The sequence below is a fragment of the Colobus angolensis genome, unplaced genomic scaffold, assembly GCF_000951035.1.
Source record: "Colobus angolensis palliatus isolate OR3802 unplaced genomic scaffold, Cang.pa_1.0 Scaffold29, whole genome shotgun sequence".
NCBI lineage: Eukaryota > Metazoa > Chordata > Mammalia > Primates > Cercopithecidae > Colobus > Colobus angolensis.
The window spans coordinates 460,104-481,394 of NW_012116154.1; the positions used below are offsets into that span (position 1 = coordinate 460,104).

The window sequence follows — 21,291 nt, forward strand, 5'->3', positions numbered from 1 at the left end:
GCCTGTTATATAACCAGGCATTAATGAGATTAACTTTAGAATGCTTTTCTTTAGAATTGAGGATCAGACTGTACAGTTGAGCTACAAACTCACATGTCAGTAGTTGCTGGGCAGGTCAAATCAGCATGTGAAAAGGAAAGATAAGACAGTCTGGGCTGTGGTGGTATGATAAAACTGGAAACATGGACCCCTAATGCCAACCACCACACACCAGATTTTACTAAGGCACACTGGTAGGGAACCCATGAAGTATATCTTCTAGGTTCAGGTCAAGGAGCAATATGGCCTAGCTGACTGATTTTAGTTTTAGTTTTTACCACTGTGAGAATCTCTTAAGGAACTTTAATAGGAGAGCAGGAGTGGAAAACAGAGGGAGAAAGCTATATATCCACTTTCATTGTAAAATTTGTTCATACTACTTTTTTTTAAATAACCTTAACAGTTAAATATTACGGTTTATATGATCCTATTCATCATAGCTAAAGGGTAGTAAACGCAGGTTTGTAGAACTAGCAATCTGGAATTTTCTCATCAACCACTTTCTTAACCAATTTACATGTGTGCCATGAGCATGAAATCTCATGTGGTGTTTTTGAGCTAAAGATAAATCCAGACACAAAACTGCTTTACATTTCAGATACAGTCTGTGTTGTGTCTATGTGGATGAACAATTTAAATCTGTGCAAATCTATTCATTTGCATTATCTTGAAGACCATTACTGATTGTTGTCAGGAAATTGCTTTTGGTCCTGGCTGAAAAGCTAATCCATGAGTTGTCATGCATGGGTTCTGCCTCACAGCATCTTGCTGTTAGAATGAAAATCATCAAGAAGCTAGGTAACTATTACTTTGTCTAGAATGAAAGGCTTCAGTGAGTCTAAGCATTTAAATAAATTGTTGTTATGCTTTTCTTCCCCGACTAAATCTTTGTGCTTCTCAACTCCAAACTACAGTGAGCCCCAAGCCATGTGCTACATTGAAACATCCAACTTAGATGGTGAAACAAACTTGAAAATTAGGCAGGTAAGATCTAATACAAGTATATAGAATCACTGCTCTTTTATTACATGGAATTAAGGCTTCTTTCTTTGTGTTATTGTCTTGAAGTAATCTGTCCTATTGCAAATATGTTCCCATGGAACCACAACGAAGATGTTTTATAAACTGATATTGTTAAGTATTATGGAAGACTCCTATGTATTTGTCTGGGTAAATGTGGTCTGTCTTATAGATACTATTTGTAATATTTTTAATTATGTAATAGGTAACACTCAGATAATAGTAGTTCTAAGGCTTTGATAGGTTTTAACTTTTTCCTATTCACCTGGTTCAAATTATATTTTGACTTCGCCATGTTAAAAAGCTGTACAAGGCTGGGCACAGTGGCTCACATATGTAATCATAGTTTGGGAGGCCGAGGCAGGCAGATCACGAGGTCAGGAGTTTGAGACCAGCCTGACCAAAATGGTGAAACCCTGTCTCTAATAAAAATACAAAAAGTAGCCAGACATGGTGGCACACACCTGTAATCCCAGCTACTCAGGAGGCTGAGCCAGGAGAATTGCTTGAACCTGAGAGGCAGAGGTTGTAGTGAGCCAAGATCATGCCACTGCACTCCAGCCTGGGCAACAAAGTGAGACTCCGTCTCAAAAAAAAGAAAAAAAAGAACAAAAAAAGGTGTATAAGAAGCTCCCATAACACAAGTTTACCTACATAAGCTCCATTGTATACCCCTGAACCTAAAATAAAAGTTTTTTAAAAAGTCATACTTTCTATTGCCATTCAAAAACTCATCTTGGGGAATAGTTAACATTTCTATATTTACTTTACATATCATCTCAAACAAAAACAACTGTGAAGTTTTTAAAGTTTTAAGAGGGATTCTAAAAATGTATGCCCTTGGTTTCTAGATGAAAGATGAAAATGACATTTGGGAGGGTGGGGATGTGTTGGAACCAGATCATCACAGAGGGCCTGGACCCAGACTGCCACTGTGTGAGGGCCCTGCTCAGTGGCAGCTGCTTCTGGTGGGCCAGAGGGAAACCCTGTTTTGGAGTTTCCTTTCTCAGTGGAATAAAAAGAAACAAAGCTATGTTCTTTGAACACAAATTCCATCTATTTTTCATCTTTTTTGGTTTCTGAAGACAGACTGTATAGTGCTAAATATTACTTTTATTTTCAGAAACAAATGGTGCTTTGGGGACTCACTTCAAATTATCTTTGCAGACTAGCTTATAGTCTCTTAAACATATTTAAGAACTCTCATAAAGGTGCCCTATTCTTGTGCTTAAAACCTGTGCTCAAGTCAGGGAGGAAGGTATCTCTTAATTATGATTTGACAGAGTAAGGGAGAATTGCTTATAAAAATAATGAGATCCCTTAGATCTCAAGACTTGGATGAATTCAAAATTCCTCCTCTTTGCCCAGATACAACTTATTTAATATACTTTTTACTTATTTAAAAATTCCAAACAGGGCTTACCAGCAACATCAGATATCAAAGACATTGACAGTTTGATGAGGATTTCTGGCAGAATAGAGTGTGAAAGTCCAAACAGACATCTCTACGATTTTGTTGGAAACATAAGGCTTGATGGACATGGGTATGTAAAGTCAGTCTTCTTAAAAACACAGAATCCATTGTGTCATAGTGTATTGCTGTGTCATCCAAGTCTGGATACATATTATTCTCTTGTGTGCTAAGTTTGAGTACTCAAAACCCTTTTTAAAGCATTTATATTCTACCCTGAGTCTTTCTGTGAAGATGTTGAATCTTATCCATTCATGTAGTGTAGCTGATGACTTCCCAGAGTTCCTGCCAATCTGGCAGGAGGATATTTTCAGAGATATTCCAAGCTTCTGGGACATTGTTTCGTGGGTAAACAATGGGAGTAAGAATTACCTGTGGCTTATTCTTTGGCCAAAATACTCATGTTATAGGCTTAACTATTCAATCTGCATGGCCTGGGTCCTTTCCTGTGATCTTGAGATGCTTCAAGGAGCTCGGACTCTACCTTCAAAGGGTCTGTTGTACTGGATAATTTATTGTCTACTCCATGAAATTTCAAATGCTCTTTCTAGCCTGTGTTATTAATTATAGTCATCTCATCTCTTTTTGTTACCTGCTTCCTGCCTCTCTTGTTTCTTCTCTTCTACCCATTTCCTCATTCATTCAACCAGTACATATTAAACACCTAGTCAGCCAAGCCAGTTACAGGTGTTAAGGGGGAAACAGTGAACAAAGCAAATAAATATTCCTGGCCTTAAGCCTTAGTCTGTTCAGGCTGTTGTAACAAAATATCTTAGACTGGGTAATTTATGAATGACAGTAATTTATTGCTCACAGTTCTGGAAACTGGGAGGTCCAAAATCAAGGTACTAGAAGATTCAGTGTCTGCTGGGGGCCCGTTTCTCATAGGTGTCACCCAGTATGTGTCTTTACATGGCGGAGGCCCTCAGACCTCTTTTATAAGGGCATGAATTCCATTCCCAAAGGCCCCACCTTCTGATACCACCACTTTGGGAATTCGGTTTCAACATACGAATTTTGAGGAGACACAAGCATTCATTCAGACCATAGCACCTTGTGAGCTTACTTTCTTGCAGTAAGGTAATGGCAAACATACAAACAATAAGATGAGAAATAAGAAAATTTTATACTATGTTAGAAAGTGGTAAATACTTGGGGAAAAAAATTAGCACAGCGTAAGGAAGATTGGGTGTCTTTGGAAGGGAAGAACTTTTTGTCAGGGTGGTCACAGTTAGCCTAATTGAAAAGGTAACGTTTGAGCAGTGATGAGTGGGAAGTGAGGAAGTTTGCCTTTTGACTATCTGGAGGGAGATGATTCCAGATGGAAGGAGTAGTCAGTGTAAATTATTAGTTCTATCGTTACATGACCTTCAAGTGGAAAAGTGCCTGGAATAATTGTGGAATGTTAGGGCGGTGTGGTTGCAGTGCTGTGATCCATAAAGAGAGTAATAGAAGAAGGGCCTAAAGAAAATAGAGGGCCAGATCCTATGGGCTTTGTAGGCCATTGTGACAATGTTACTCTGAGTGAAATGGGAATTCGTTGGAGGATTTTGAGGAAGAGAGATCAGCAGTTCAGTTTTGGAATTTATAAGTTTGTCTGGTCCAAACAGAGATGTCCAGGAGGCTGTTGAATATATATCTGAAGTTTGGGACAGAAGTCTGGGTTCATGAGATATATTTGGAAGTAGGTGGCATAGATAGATATTTAAAGCTACAAGGATGGAAGAAATGACTGAGAATAAATAAGTATAGACAGAAAACCAAAGAGACCTAAGAACTATCCTAAGACTCTCCAACGTTATGTTGGGAAAAGCAAGGGCACTAGTGAAAGAGAAGGAGACCAAGTTTATAGGATGGTAACCGAGGGAGTGAAGAAACCGTACCAAGGCAGAGGGACCAAAACTGAGTCTGATATTGCTAATGGTCAAGTGCAATGAGACTGACCACTAACATAATTACATTTAGAAAGTGGAGATCATTGAAACTGATTAGAACAGGTGTCTGGTGATAGTAAGTTTGAGAAAATGGAAGAAGAGGAGTTGAAAATAGCAAATATAGACTTCTTTTTCAATGAGTTTTGTTGCAAAGAGAGCAAAGAAATGAAGCAGAAAAGGTGAAGTCTTTCGTGCTTCCCTTCTCCCCTCTTTTCTCCTCCATTCCCTTCTTTCCCTACTTCCTCTACTTTATGGTATACCTTATCTCCCAGGCATTTGTAGTGGCTAAATATTGGCTAAACATACTAGTTCAACTCACCAGCCTGAGGGAATGTTTTTGGTGTTTTCATTATTTTGTAATTGCGTGATTAGAGTGTTTGAATTCTAAAGGACATTTGAAGTATACCCTGAACTGTCATCTTCATTCAGATCCTCCAAAAGCTTTCCTGTAATCCTTGAAGTAATTACATGTTGTTTTAAAATTTGCACAGAGTGATTGTTCCGTGAACATATGGTGAAAGACTAATGATAGATTTGGCCATTTATGCCAGTATTGTTTCTATAGTCTGACATTCTTAACTGGCCAGCTTCCATGTCTTAACAGTTTTCTGTCAAACTGATGCTGAGCAAATCTATGCCATGAAGGAGAAACTTTGTATGATGGTGCCAAGATTCAGGGTACAAAGAGAATTTATATAATATGCTGTATTTCATATGAAAGGTAGAAACAGATTTTCAAGACCTTTGTATCTGTAGCACATTTGGGGTTTACAATGATTACCCAAAGCTCTTGGAGACCCTTTGGAATGAGTATACTTTGTTTCCTTTAAGGATGAGGGTCCTAGTCTAATGCCAGAAGCCTTGGAACACCAGCTGTGATGAAAACTAACTAATTCTTCTTGAGTCCTTGTAATTGAAAAGTGGTGTGTTTTGCTTTTGAAGAGTTTGTATCTAATTCCAGTCAATCCACACCACCAATGCTGAGGTGACAGTTGCCATATTATACCCCATTGGCTGGGTAAGGAACAATTGTCTCATTTGTGTCCCAGAGCATAGTCCAGCTTCCCAAGAAGTTATTGGAAACCCACTTTAGGCCCAAGGCCCCTTTCAACTCTGAAATGCACCCCTACTCTTGAGATATACACTGAAGGGGTTTCCTTCCAGATATGTCCTAAAGGCATGCTATTGTACGTAACAAATGAGAGTTGCAGTTGCTTTGTTCTTTCTCTAAATTGGAATATAGTATTTCCTAAGGATTCATTCAAGTACTGTTGTTACCTACCCATCTGGATTGATTTAACTGTGTCAGTAGAATTTGTGTAGTGCCTGAATGTCCGAGGCCCAAGCTGCTACTAGCCTTCCAAGCCGACTGGGCCAGAGCAGCTCACCAGAAATGAAGACATCAGCCTCGCTTTGCCTCCACTTACAGAGAAGTTCTGTGTTGTCTGTAGACTTTTCTTGTGGAATTGTTTCCTTCTTTTTCCAGAATTTTTAAATATATTTTCTTTATATTTGACCTTTTTTCTCTTATTAAAATGAAGACTTGGTAATAGTAATCCATGACCCATTAAAATTTATGTATTACATTTTCCTCAAGAACTCCAGTATATCTGTGGTGACTTTGTTCCTTCTTATGTCCCTGTGTGAGTTATATCACCCAATAACCTACCATAGTGGGTAGCCTTGTGAAAAATCCACAAAGATACCACCTTGGACCTTATTCATGAAAAATGTGGTTTAAATGATAGGGAATGAACAGCTCCAAAATGCTTACTGTTCTTTAAAATTTATTCACAATTCTTGGGGAACCAATCTTCAAATACTATAAAAATGAATGTTCTAGAGGTTTTAAGTACAGGAACTTGTCTGTAGGGGGTCAGGGCTGGCAATGCAAATAAGTGGTGAGAGCTGTGTACTTATCTTAGGAATTTTTTGGCCCTTTATTATGCACAAAGCTGTTTTTAATTCGGGTGGGATGTGGGGGGCGGGGCGGGGAGAGAGAGAGAGAGAGAGTGAGTGTGTGTGTGTGTGTGTGTGTGTGTGTGTGTGTGTGTGTGTGTGTGTGGTGGGGCTGAGGTGGGCAGACAAATTCCTTAGCCCCATCACTTCCTAACACTTTTAGAAACCTAAATGGACTTACTAATTTAGGAAAAGTTACAAATAGGTGTGTAAATTAGCCTCTGAATTCCAAAACATTACCTGCTGTTTTGGTTAATGTATTAGTTTGCTCAAGCTGCATAACAAAACACCATAGACTTGGTGGCTTTAATGATGGAAATTTATTTTTCTCACTTTTCCGAAGGCTAAACATCTGAGATCAGAGTACCTGCATGATTGGGTTCTGGTGAGGGTCATCTTCCTGGCTGGCAAAAGGCCCCTTCTTGCTGTGTCCTCACAAGGACAAAAGCAAACTCCTCGACCCAACCCTCATGACCTCTTCTATATCACATTACCTTCTGAAGGGTCATTTCCAGATACCATTATGTTGGGGGTAAGAACTTCAACATGTGAATGGTGGAGGGACACAGTGTAGTCCATAGCAGATAGCGAAGTTATAGAAAATGACTGGCTTGATGTTAAGGAAAAACAACTTAAATACTTGTGTTGTTGCTGTTTAAGAAAATTATTTGTATTGGAGGGAAATTACTTTCTAAAACTTAAATATGAGAAGGGTTATTTTAATAATGGGAACATGTGTAACTATGTGGTGACTAGAGTGCTTAAGCATTTTAGAGAATACTGTTTCTAATGTCAACATAATCCATCCTAGCACTGTTCCACTGGGAGCAGATCAGATTCTTCTTCGAGGAGCTCAGTTGAGAAATACACAGTGGGTTCATGGAATAGTTGTCTACACTGGACACGACACCAAGCTGATGCAGGTGGGATTTATCTCTTTGAAACCTTTTGGACCTAAGGCTTTTGTGAGTGTGTGATTTGTAGATCTCAGTGCAGTGGTCCCAAACATAGGAGACCATCTGTCATAGATTCCTGATCCAACCCTATATGTTCAGAATCTGGTACTCCTGTGAGCGGGACCTTGAAATTACCTCCCTATAAGAATAGCTCACTGCACACAGGAATACTGGAAAGTTCACCAGAGATTATGCATGAACTCTCAAGAATTTTGTGTATGGGTCTATGGCAGCATTTACTAACTATTATAGTGGTTATTACAGGTTGTTTATGTCAGGATAAGTGATCTGCATTAAAATATGTCTTGTAATTTTAATGTAATAGTCATATTTTTAAATTTCTATCTTTTTATAAAATTTTTTAGAAATTTGAATCAAATGACCATTTTTCATAGCATTTATATGCAAGGCTGTTTTTGCCATCAGCTTTAATTCTTGCATTGATCTTCACACCTGCCTACAGTTGCTCCGTCTCTATGTTATACCATCAATATTAAATAGTTAGATGGGTGTAGAAAGCAGTTTTAAGAAACTAAATGAAAATCTGCTCTCAGAGCTAATGCCTTTGTACCTTGTACAGGCATGAAGGTATTATCAATAGGCAAGCAAGATTGCTGTTAGTGATTCCACCCCTAGCCATTTTATAAATTCTATAAATCTTCATTTTATATTGATTATGACATTTAATTTTCTGTCCGGTGGATTTTTTGGTTAGCACAGGTCTACATAACCATTTGAATCATCAAATACAACTGAGGAAACTTGCCTCTGTTATTATTTATAGCCAGGACTACTTAAATTGCTGCTGCATTCAGTAAAACAATTGCTAAATGCCACCAGAAATTTGAAAGCCGGAGATACTTTAAATGTTGCCTTCATATGTTTAAATTTCCAGGTGCCTGTTTGGGGGTGGGGGCATGGGCTGCCTTGTCTTCCTCTCTTCCTGAATGGAAACACTAACTAAATGTTTCTAGACTACCCTCTTTGCTTACATAGTCAAGTAATGCATTATTCATCCTACCTGCCACAATGCAAAAGCTGTTTTTGCAAAAGGAATGTAATTTCCTTCTCCTCTTCTTTCTTATAGTTTACTTCCTAGAAAAAGGCCTGGGTGGTGTAGTGGCCTTGAAAAAAAGAGGTAGTTAAGCATTGGCACCTTATTACATTTGTCATGGATTTCGCATAATTTTCAAATATCCACCCACAACTAGATACCGAGTTGTGACTTTGTCATCCTCAACAGAATACTAAATATACATTGCTAAATCATTGATGTACATTTTTTATTACTCATCTTGTTTCTTTTTACAGAATTCAACAAGTCCACCACTTAAGCTCTCAAATGTGGAACGGATTACAAATGTACAAATTTTGATTTTATTTTGTATCTTAATTGCCATGTCTCTTGTCTGTTCTGTGGGCTCAGCCATTTGGAATCGAAGGCATTCTGGAAAAGACTGGTATCTCAATCTAAACTGTAAGCAATCAAGTGCTTACTGCACTTTTTTAGATTAAAACATGTATTTGTTTCACAATTGATCTTGATTTACTTTATGGAATTTCCTATTGTTTCTAAAAAGAAGACCTTGTTGCCAAGATAGGTGGACGTTTGATCTTTGTTTTTCAATGAGATTTCTAACAAGTGTAAGTAAAATTTGGGAATCCTAAAATTTCAGAATCCTTAAAAACATAATGAGAACTCTATAGTGGTATGAAATGTTCACTGAGTATAGTCTCATTTATGATATACATCAATGAAAACTATTCCTTAAAAATATTTTTAACATAGATGGTTAAGTGTATGGTAAAGAAAATAGATTGACCATGTGTGGATATAATAAAACATAATATATTTAAATATATAGTATATATTTATAAATATATAAAATATTTTAAATATATTTAAATATAATATAAATATTTAAATTTTTAAAATTTAAATAAAAGCACCAAAAAGTTGTTTATATGGTTTAAAAATGTTTAAACCAAATGTACTTTCATTTGAATTCAGTAATGTGGTAAGTCCCATATTAAATGTTATCTTAGAGAAAGTGCTAGTAAATAGTTTGCTTTTAGAACATTTATCCTTTTATTATTGTGGTATTAATGTACAACTCCTGGATATTTCTGTGAAATGAGTTTGCATTTTTATTTCATGAGTACTTAGCCAGTAAAGACTTAACTTCCAAAAGTGTGAAAGCAAATTCTAGTAAAGTCATATAGCAAAAACTGGTATTTTTAAAGTTTTTTTTATTACATTGATTTATCTTTGCTGCAGTTACAAGTCATTTTTATAGTTGCTGATTTATTATTTCAATATCAGAGCTGCTACTACCATCAGTCTGTTTCTTTGTATACTTTACAATTGTATCTGGTATAGCTGTTTTATTTTCATTATTGAGGAAGAAGAGTATAATGTACCTAGGAGAATAATTTACCTAGGACTGAATAGTACTCATATAGTTTGGATTGTTTTTGCTGCTGCTGTCTTGATTGTTTGCTTTTAAAGCATGCCTTAAGTTGGAAATACTTTTAAGAATTTATATAAAAGTGACTCTACCCAGTGGAGATTTTATATTTATAAACCCTCAGTGCTCTCTCTGATATCTCTAAACTTTGTGTTTGGAAGAGGATTTGCAATACTTGACAGTCCTTTCACTGTCTTAGTACTTTTATGCCACTCTTACCTGGATTAACAATATATTGAACACAAATAATGCAATTCTGTCTTGAAGGATGTACTTGAGAATTAGGATAGATTATCAGCAAAGTGTTCCTCCCAAATTATCAAATAAGCTACGTAATATGGAAAACTTGTATTATGCTAATTTGGGGTCAGTGCAAATAAAATATAAAACTGTAAATGACATTCTTCCTGCCTCTCCCAACAGATGGTGGCGCTAATAATTTTGGACTGAATTTCTTGACCTTCATCATCCTTTTCAACAATCTCATTCCTATCAGCTTGTTGGTTACACTAGAAGTTGTGAAATTTACCCAGGCATACTTCATAAATTGGGTAAATATGAATTATGATTGTCATCACCCTACAAAATAATTTTGTCTTTAGGATGTTTTGATATCTCAGGAGAAAAAAGGTTTTAATTATATCTACCATTTCTTGACTACAGCATCAGATTTTTGAACCTAATTTGTTGCAAAGTTCCTCATCTCAGAATCACGCAAGTTTACATACCAGACATTGTGGGGAAAATGGGTCTCTAGTTCAGGAAACCTATTTTAGAATACATAGTGGTCATGGGAGATAGAGAACGATGAGTTTGGAGTTAAATATGTGAATTGTGATTCTAGTGTTATAATTTACTAGGTGTATCAACTTTCTCAAGTCACTTCTTTTGAAACTTATTTTCTTGAACACAGACATAGGGGTAATATGCCTTACCTACATCTCACAGTGGTTTTATGGACTAAGGAATCTCTTGACATAGCAAAGAGCCTCATGAATAATCAAGCACTATACAAATAATACTGTAATTGTTACTGATATCAACCAGATTATTATGTTATACCATGTTATTTTCCGTACTGTAAACAATTTTAGCTTCACTCAAATTTTTATTGATAATTTTCGTCTTGGATATTGTTAAATATTGGAAAAATGTTGGACATCTATTTTCTAAATATTTTTAAATGTCTTACAGTTTTATCAAAGTTAAAATTAATGCATTTATATAAATTAAATCTGTGGGCCTAATCTGCTAGAAAACTTAATTCTTCTTTTATTTTGAGAAACTTTGTGTTACTTTTGATGTTCCTTTCTTTTTCAATCATTGCAAAGTCTTTCAATATAAACAAATTAGAATTTTTAAAAATATAACTGATAACTTTTGTAACTGCTTAGTATGGAATGTTCTACCTAAACTATCAATCTCTTAATTCATTGGTAAGAAGTCAGTGTAATTTAGAAATCTAAAATGAGCTGCAGGTGTGGCTCTCTTCATGCAGGAGATAATATGGCTAAAAAATTGTATAATAGGATATGTACAAATATAAGTAAGACTTACTGAAGTTTCTTATAGCAATAATAGGGTAACTCATTGTGAGGATCACATAAGTAAGCTAGGTAATCACTTTATTTCCATTTTCAAAAATAATATTTTTCAAACAATTATATAATTTTAATGTTGGATTGACCCAGCAGGCTTATGCTTTCAACCACCTTTCTAATATACAGAGATTTGATAACATCTGACAGAATGCTGACTTTCCAGCCTTCTTTTACAAGGCAACTTTCTTGTGTGAAAATGAGATTATAACTGTCTTCCTTTGATTCTGGTTCTTCCCAATGGGTCTATTATGAAAGTGCTGAATCTTGTTTCTGAATGATAGTCTTGCAAAATATCTGAACTCAGCTATCAAGCCAGTTTATCCTATCTTTTCCTTTCTAATTAAACATTCCCCATCGTCTTCTGTTGTCCTTCAGTTCATATGACTTCCAGGTTAATCTCTATTCTGATCACTTTCTCTTCTGAACGAAGGCCCAGTTGGTTAATATCTCTCTTAAAACATGGCACATAAAACTCAATAGCCTATTTCAGAAGTGATGGTCATCTGTTCAGAATACAGAGATGGGAGAGATGGGCTTTGAATTTTGGCCTTTTCATTTGATGTGAAAATTTGTGAACTACAGCCCTGACTTGTTAATAAAATAGCCTACTATAGAAGATATTTATTTTGTAGGATAATATAGTCAAGTCTCATGATTACTGGGCAAAAGGCAAGTACAAATAAGTACAAAAACTATACATTTTTATGTTTTGAGAAGTGCATTTTGTTTTTCCTTCTTGACCCAGAAAGCACAACCAGATAGAATCTCTTGGGTACTTTTTCCAGGGGTTTGAAGACTTAATTATTTGAGCAGTGTTTAGTTGCTGAGTTCTAGCTCACATTACTAAATACTTGCCTTGTGTCAGACACAGTAGGAAGCACTTTGTGTGGTGTCTTTTAATCCTTATGACAGTTCATTTATACAGAAAATGGTGGAATGAAAGTAAACCTAGATTGCATGATTCATAGACAGGCTCTAACTACCATACTGTTCTGCCCTTACTGTGGAATATGATAGTCTATATAAATACTTTCCAGAAAAATTGAATTAAATGGTATAGAGATGACAAGAAATTAGTGCTTACATATAGTTCATCAAACAGTGACTTATTGAAGTATGAATATACCAATTGTTTTCTTTTAAAATTTCACCCAATTCCTTATTACCAGTTGTATTCAATGATTTACTTAATTATTTTTTAAAGGATCTTGACATGCACTATGAACCCACAGACACTGCTGCCATGGCTCGAACATCTAATCTGAATGAGGAACTTGGCCAGGTAAACTCAATTTATTGTTGATTATGTGTTGAATTAAAAAGTCAGATTTGGTGTGGTATCTGCCATGTATGATAACTTCAGATGAATGGGCAGCTTTTAATTTTCCACTATTCAAATAATACATTTGTTAGAGCATGATGAACAATTCTCATTTTTAGTAAATCAATTTTTAAAAACACTGTCTAAAGCAGATTTTACTCTCAAGGTAAAACACTCCAAGAGCTTAGAGATGTCCCTTGGTATATAGTCTAGCTAGTATGCAACATATTGGCTCTTTTCAAGTTATAAACGTAGTTTTAGAATTTTTCATAACTTTCAAGCAGGAAGGGAGGAGAAGTTCATCAACGAAGCTATGTGAGTCTAGTCAATAGGAATGTTAGATTTATAATTCATACTATATTCACATATATATATATTTGTACTCCATTTACATATTCTAGCTAAAAAAGGTTTTTCTTTTTTTGTATCATTGCCATATTCCAACTTACACTTTACAAATAGCATATAGTCCAGAATTATTCTTATTGCTTACCAATTCAGATGTTGCATGAAGTTAGTTGTGCAAGCTATTATAACTTCTACAGTTGACTGTTGCATTGAGAAATGCTGATAGATGTTTCAGTGCTCTATAAATGTTAAGTAGTGGTAGTGGCACTTTCTAGTGGAAATTCAGACCATACTGAGGCATATGTCTATATAATTTAGTTGTCTAGTATGGTGATAGTGTTTAGTATTCATATGTGAAAAGATTCATTTGTAAAATACTTTTTAAAAAGCTAAATATATTCCTTGATGAATGTGCAGAAAGTAATCCCTTAGTAATGTTCATTGTGCCCCTGCAATGTTAATAAAAAGCATGAGAATTTTTTTTCTCTACAAAAGACTGGCATATTTTGAAATATTAATGAGAAATTTTAAACTTTTTTAGGTTAAATACATATTTTCTGACAAAACTGGTACTCTAACATGCAATGTAATGCAATTTAAGAAGTGCACCATAGCAGGAGTTGCTTATGGGTGAGTTTTTCCCTTTAATTAGGATATGAAATACATATTTAATTAGTGCTAACAGTTTGGTATATTTGGGAGTTCTTATTAGGGGAGGGTGTGGGTTTTTTCTTTTTAGTCTAAAAAGCAGCTGTTATAATTTTAGGACACATATATATTTCGCATTTGTAGTTTGGCATTATTTTCATTTGGGATGACATGAGGTGGGTGCTCTGCCCAATGGTATCTTCAGTGTTTAGTGTTGCTGAAAGTCTCTCTTGCCCTGGCAATAAGGAACAAACGTATTTCCCTTTACACTACTATAAATCAGAGTATAGCTTGGATCTGGTAAGGACAGATAATCAGATCTTGGGCAGTTTTCAAGTTAAAATAGTGACAGTTATCCTTTTTGGTACTTTTTTTTTTCTTCTATCATCTCTCCTTTTTGCAGTCATAGAGCAATCTAGAATTCTGATGATGGAAAGGAGGTAGAGACATGAAACTCTTGAATCTGGAGGATAATTAATCAGAAACTTTTATCAAGCTGTTAATGTTCTTTAGAATATGCTTGTTGAGCACCCATTTAATGTATTTCTTATTTCCAGGTATGCTTACAAGCTGTTCCATAGCCTTCTCTTTAAAATATTTTATAGTGTAATGTGAGAAAATTAATTTCTACATTTCCTAGAAAAGACATCAAAAGGTGAAACACTCTCCTGGTTGGTTGACATTGGCCTGTTGTCAAACTTGCCAATTATCCTTATCTACCTACAAGTGAGACTAGTAAATATCAATCTCCTGCTCATACAAGCATGGACACTTCTTCTAGGTTTTCTGGCTTGCACCCACTCTTCCCCACTCACTCTGAGCAGTAAGCCAGTGACAAAGAGTGTTACATTTTGAAATAAGTAACTATTTCATGAAAAATCCCAAAAGTGTGTGGTTATTCCTAGATATCCTTGTTCTTTGGGTTATGAGAGCTTGACTAAAAATGACTAAACTATATGTATAAATGAGGTTAAAAAGACAGTTGATTGAGTGGCTTTTTCACACTGTAAAGACAGGCTGTTGATTTAAGAAGCATGCTTACTGTTTACTGGGCTGGATGCTGTTTTTCATCTTTATCTGAAGATGTCCTCATTTCCTTAGATGAAAGAGGCTCACTTGGCTGTTCCACCCTCCCCCCAACAAATTGCTACTGGAGCAGGACAGTTACAGCCACACTTTTTGACATCTTGTACTTATATATTCGACCCACAATCATCCCAGTAGAGAACATGAAAGTCTATTGCAATTCTAGAGTTTGTCACGTTGTCAGATTTATGGTGATTTTTTTACACCAATTATGTATTCATTTATAACTAGTATTTCCACAGTGACATCTTGAATAATTGGCATTGTTTTTTACTTTGTATGATTTTTAATTCAGTAAGCAGATTCATCAAATTAGTAATCATTGATTGTGAAATTATCAGAACAGAAAGCTAAAATCAGATCTAGCCTCTCTTTTCTTCTGCATTTTATCAGGTTTTCTCTTATTCTTGGAAGAGGTACTTAAACGCTCCTAGGCAGTAGTTCTAAAGAGCAGTGCTCTTCTGTGTCTGTTTCAATGATGTCATCATTAACAACTGTTTTAGTGTAGGATGGGTCTGAGCTTAGTATTGTCATTCAGATTAAATTGCCAGTGAAGTGAATTTCTTCTTAAGGAAATATTTCTTAATACTGAGATGCAGTCATAAGCCATGAGTTCTGGCTTTGTCTAGAATTTACCATGTAATCCTAGAAAATTTATTTTCAGATATTTCCTACTCTTTAAGATGTGGATAGTGAGACCAAACCATTTATAAGCTCCTTTTCCAGATATGAAATCTAACATAATGTTTAGAAATAAAAAACAAAAGTTTCTGTTTGCAAATTTTAACTGCACAAACCGAAATCTGTTTCCTCTTTGGTTATGGTATCATATTTTCAAGAATACCAGAAGCCATGTAGAGTAAAGCTAGTTAAACTGCTGCCGGTGATCGTGTTTGTGTATGTGCTTTTAGGCATCCTTAAACTTGAGTTTTTATCAGTGTCCCCTCCCAAACACATCCTGGTGGGTTATTAGATTGTTAGCATTGTAGAGAGTTGTTGATGTCTGAAGGTTTTGAAGAAACCATGACTTCTGACTTGACCACATGTTTACAGCAGGGAACATAACACTGTTACTTAATTACAGCCAGTCTCCATGGTTAGATATGAAGGAGTGAGAGAAATTACTGTCAAGCACTTTTCCGTGCGGATTTCCTCTGGGCACTCTTGGCTTGTGGGAATCTAGACAGGGGAAATCACCTGGTTTTGCTATCCCGTTTTCCCCAGAGCAGCATTTAACAATTACTTGATATGGGAACTATTATGTATGAGAACTTCTAATCACAGTGGAAGAAACCAAGGTGTTAATCCCCCCAGGAAGATGGCAAAACCAGAGAGTAACACAAAATTTCATATCCTGACAAAAGCATTTGGAGTTACAAGTGCAGGGCTGATTTTGCCTCAATGTTGCCAAAACATCAGGTATAGCTCAGTTTCACCCCAGATAGGGTTCAAGTGAGTTCTGTTGTGTCTTATCAGTTAGAAAAATAAGGCTTGAAGTTTTCTGATAGTATAATTCCTAGCTAGTTCTGTGTATTCCATACATTTGTAAGAAAATTATGATTAACACTTAGTACATCAGAATTTAATTTTAATAAATTTTCTTTCATTTCCCTGAACCTTTGCCCCAAATTGGATTCATGATGGGCAATAAAATAAAAAAGATTTGTACATAGTTGCCAATGATGATTATCTTGTAGAAATCAACTTTTAGTTAGGAATGCATTGTGTGCTTAAAATTATTAGATTATTTCATTAGATCTTTTAATGGGACAATTACCGTAAAATGTAAGTGAATTGTGATATCATTTGTAAATTTAATTTATGATAAACTAGATATTTTACTGTAAATATTAGTTATTAAAGTATCATTTCAGCTAATTGCTTCCTATAGGGAATAAGTCAGTTTTATAATAATTACTTGAATACCCGGAATAGGTAAGCAGTTTCTCTGTTCAGTGGCTACAAATCTCAATAGAGTAAAGATTCTGGGATACAGCCCTAAGTGCCATCTTTGTAAAAAAAAATTTAGACCTTACTTTTAGAATAAGTTGGATGAGGCTTAACAATGTACACTCTCTAAAAAGAAATTCTGTTGAGCAAACTGCATAATGCTTTGTGTGTGTGGACAAGGCATTTAATTCATATTAACATCATTTGCATTTTCCCTTTAAATGAAAAATAAGTTTTTAAAAGCAATCTTTATACTATGTGAATAACTTTACTTGACAGTATTTGGTTTAGCTATATATTTGCCGAAAGGATTGGCTACTTCTTTAACCCCGAGAAGAGATTCACCACGGAGATTTCACAATTATCATAATACCCCCAAGATCTTGTTACAACCATGTTTATCTTACTGCTCACCATGACTTGTGATGAATGCTAGTCAACCCCATTCATTTATTTACTGCATATCTGAAGTGTTGATGCATGTGACACTTCGACAAATAATGGAGGTAAAATAGGCAAAAGTTCACATGATTTCCTCCTGCCTAAAGTGTATAGTCTAATTGGTAGTTAGTGGATGCTAATTAAGTAATCGTATAGACAAATACAAAGTCCTAACACAGTATAGAAGTCTCTGTGAGGCTATGATGGGTGGTTTGATATAAACAGGGAAGGCAGGGAAATATGCCCTAAGAAAGTGATTCTGGAGTTGAGATCTAACAATGAATTTGATGCCGGGCGCGGTGGCTCAAGCCTGTAATCCCAGCACTTTGGGAGGCCGAGATGGGCGGATCACGAGGTCAGGAGATCGAGACCATCCTGGCTAACACGGTGAAACCCCGTCTCTACTAAAAAAAATACAAAAAACTAGCCAGGCGATGTGGCGGGCGCCTGTAGTCCCAGCTACTCGGGAGGCTGAGGCAGGAGAATGGCGTAAACCTGGGAGGCGGAGCTTGCAGTGAGCTGAGATCCGGCCACTGCACTCCAGCCCGGGCGACAGATCGAGACTCCGTCTCCAAAAACAAAAAGAATGAATTTGATTAAGTGAGGAACTTACCAGGTAGATATTGCAGCACAGGCACATGCAAAGGCAAAAAGCCAGATACCACGTAGACACCAGAGCTTCTGGAGCGGCAGTCAGAGGGAAACTTGCATAGAGGATCAGTGGCATGTGTGCCGGCCACCTACTGCTCACTGGGCTCTAGGTAGTCCTCAGAATTCTTCCAGGGCTGCGCCAGAGTTGGGGAGAGGGTCTCTGACACTTGAGCTCTGGAACTTTTAAGCTGCATGACTTGGGAAATTTTATCCCGTGCCCTGGTATGAGATCGGGGCTAGTGCAGCTTGGCAGGACCATGCTCAGTGTTGCTTGGGTAGTACCAGGCCCTTTCCTGGCACAGTCCATGGGCTAGGGTCCAAGCCTTGAGGTTGATCAGAAGTGATTGCTTTAAACATGGAGTTGCAGCCAGTTTCCACAGAGCTTTGCAGCATGCCAACTCCTTTTCTTGGAGTCCAGCCTGCAAAGGGCTTGATTAGCCCTTCTTCCTTAACAGGCACAAAAGCCCTTTGGTAGGAGAGAGAATAGTGAGTTAAAAGGGACCACCTCCATTGTGATTGGAGTGATATAGTGGATACTGCACTGGAAGCGAATTAATGTTTTGGTAGTGGAAGAGGTGCCTTGGAATGATGAAGTCCCTGCCTTGGCTGGGTTGATGAAAGGTTGAACTTTTAGGGAGTGAAAGGATCCCATGAGTTTTTAACAAAGTTTATTGTATACTTGTCAAAAATAACAGTGACTTTTCATTTGTACTGGACTCTGCATTTTAAAACTCTATATCTAGTAAATTTACAGGAAAAGTATCGAATGATTATATTATGAAAGAAACAGAAAATAAGAAAATCTGGTCTGTCATGTATTATGGGCCCCTTCCAGTTGAATACATGACTGGCTGAAATGAAATACATCTATCAGACTTTCCTAGTGTTCAGATGAGCAAATTGATGAAATTAAAGAAGATACTGATGAATATGTTTTCTGTTTGAGATAAAGAGTGTTTTAATGAGTGAATTATAGTTTAAGTGAAAATTTTTGAATATCATTTAATCTCTTAAACTAAGATTCCATTTAATTATAGACATGCAGGTAACTTTTACTTTAATGTGCCTTTTGAAGTAACCATCATCTCATGGTAGCCAAAGTTACTTCTAAAATGTATTTAACAAATTTTATTAGTGTGATAGTTTGTTTCAAGATATTAGCATGTTTATTACCTTAAAATATTTTATTCTGATTATATAACACATGATTAATTTTCCATTGGCTTTAGCATGTATTTAAACTGCTAAGTTCAAATAATTCCTACTGAATTATGAATTTTGTGGATAAAATAAGTAAATGTTGTAGTGAAGAGGCAAATTGGCTATACAATTACAGGATAACTTTGTAAACCTGCTTAGCTACCGTGAATCATTATGTTCTATTTACGGTACTAACTGCCATTCTTTCAGATTCAACTAAAAGTTCATTTTGTTAACTTTTCAGTGATCCATCTTTTTATACTTCCCTTCTTCATGGTTTTATGTTTCCAGCCTTTCTGTGATTATTTTTCCTCTCTTTCTGCCTCTCTTCTTGCTTTCTGAAGCCATGTCCCTGAACCTGAGGATTATGGCTGCTCTCCTGATGAATGGTAAGCTCTATGGAACTTTCCGCTTCATTGATCCCTTTAAAAGGTTTGCATTTTATTGTTTTGTGAGACACATTTCACTATCTTTTGTTTATATATATATATGTGTGTGTGTGTGTGTGTGTGTGTGTGTATATAGTATATTGCTGAGCCGGTAGGATAACAATGCTGTAAAGTAGATATTTCTTGAAATCTATTGAATATTCCTGATTTTTGATTGAGAAACTTTAGTTATTTTAGAAACATGTAGTTTATGGATTAGGTTTGCCCGAGTTTTACATTATTTATCTATAATAAAGTCTAATGATCAATTCCAGAGTGTGGGCTTTGGACTACCTCAGGTTTCAGCTACAGCTCCTGAAGCCGTCTGAGGTTTTTCTAGCTCAGTACTGCCACCTTCTGCCACTACTTATGTACTTTACAGAGCTACTAAAAGACGCTACTGAAACATGCCCAAGCAGTGGAAATTTCCTTCTGTGTTTCTTACGATTATTCTAATAAGTCTGTATGCAGGCTATAAAGTGAACATTTTAAAAATTTGCACCAAATGTTAGAAAACTATGCTACCAAGCACTTTAATATGTTTAATTTTGGCATCATTAAAGACAGCGTGTTACAAGTTTAACTTCACTATTTTATGAGTTTTTTGTTGGTTTTAACCTTAAAATTCCTCCCCTTTGTGAATTTATATTTTCATCCTGGAGAGTCCAAATTTATTTTGATACTTCTATAATTCATCATGAGTTGGTGGGCAAATGAAATTTCAGGAAATAGTTTCTTTTAATATTGGTAACTTTAGAAACATTGAGAATTTATAGGTCATTACATTTTTATTTTTCATATTACTCATGTATTTGATGATGAAGCCACATTTTCAATATATTTTGAAGTTGAATAACATCATTTAAATATTTTTCAACAGGGAATTTATTTCAGTGAAGTGAAGCTTTGGTAAAAATTTTCAGTAAATCTCACAACACCTAGGGTTAATGACAGGCAGCTGTTTGGTTCTTGTGACAACTGATGAGACACCACACACCCATTGCTTGGAGTATCATACATTTTGACACCTACATACAAGTAATTTTTAACATTTTTTTAACTTTTTTTTATTATTATACTTTAAGTTCTAGGGTGCATGTGCACAACGTACAGGTTTGTTACATATGTATACATGTACCATGTTGGTGTGCTGCACTCATCAACTCGTCAGCACCCATCAACTCATCATTTACATCAGGTATAACTCCCAATGCCATCCCTCCCCCCTTCCCCCACCCCACAATAGGCCCCAGTGTGTGATGTTCCGCTTCCCGTGTCCAAGTGATCTCATTGTTCAGTTCCCACCTATGAGTGAGAACATGCGGTGTTTGGTTTTCTGTTCTTGCAATAGTTTGCTAAGAATGATGGTTTCCAGCTGCATCCATGTCCCTACAAAGGAGTCAAACTCATCCTTTTTTATGGCTGCATAGTATTCCATGGTGTATATGTACCACATTTTCTTAATCCAGTCTGTCACTGATGGACATTTCGATTGATTCCAAGTCTTTACTATTGTGAATAGTGCCGCAATAAACATACGTGTTCATGTGTCTTAATAGCATGATTTATAATCCTTTGGGTATATCCCCAGTAATGGGATGGCTGGTCATATGGTATTTCTAGTTCTAGATCCTTGAGGAATTGCGATACTGTTTTCCACAATGGTTGAACTAGTTTACTGAAGGGGTGGCCTGCCCCTCCACACCTGTGGGTGCTTCTCACTAGGTGGAACGAGAGACTTGAGAAAAGAAATAAAGACACAGAGACAAA

The 21,291-nt window shown here is 36.1% G+C and overlaps 1 protein-coding gene across 2 annotated transcripts in view; it reads left to right on the forward strand.

Moving 5' to 3' along the window:
* ATP8A1 (ATPase, aminophospholipid transporter (APLT), class I, type 8A, member 1) overlaps positions 1-21,291 on the forward strand; it is a 278,979-nt gene that overhangs the window by 76,829 nt on the left and 180,859 nt on the right. The window contains exons 8-15 of one of the 2 annotated variants that reach the window (XM_011949034.1): positions 954-1,023; positions 2,476-2,603; positions 7,235-7,346; positions 8,691-8,856; positions 10,271-10,398; positions 12,653-12,730; positions 13,659-13,747; positions 19,438-19,482. In XM_011949034.1, the coding sequence (XP_011804424.1) occupies positions 954-1,023; positions 2,476-2,603; positions 7,235-7,346; positions 8,691-8,856; positions 10,271-10,398; positions 12,653-12,730; positions 13,659-13,747; positions 19,438-19,482 (816 nt within the window). The remainder of the gene's footprint in view (positions 1-953; positions 1,024-2,475; positions 2,604-7,234; positions 7,347-8,690; positions 8,857-10,270; positions 10,399-12,652; positions 12,731-13,658; positions 13,748-19,437; positions 19,483-21,291) is intronic. The other variant, XM_011949035.1, reaches the window with a different exon arrangement.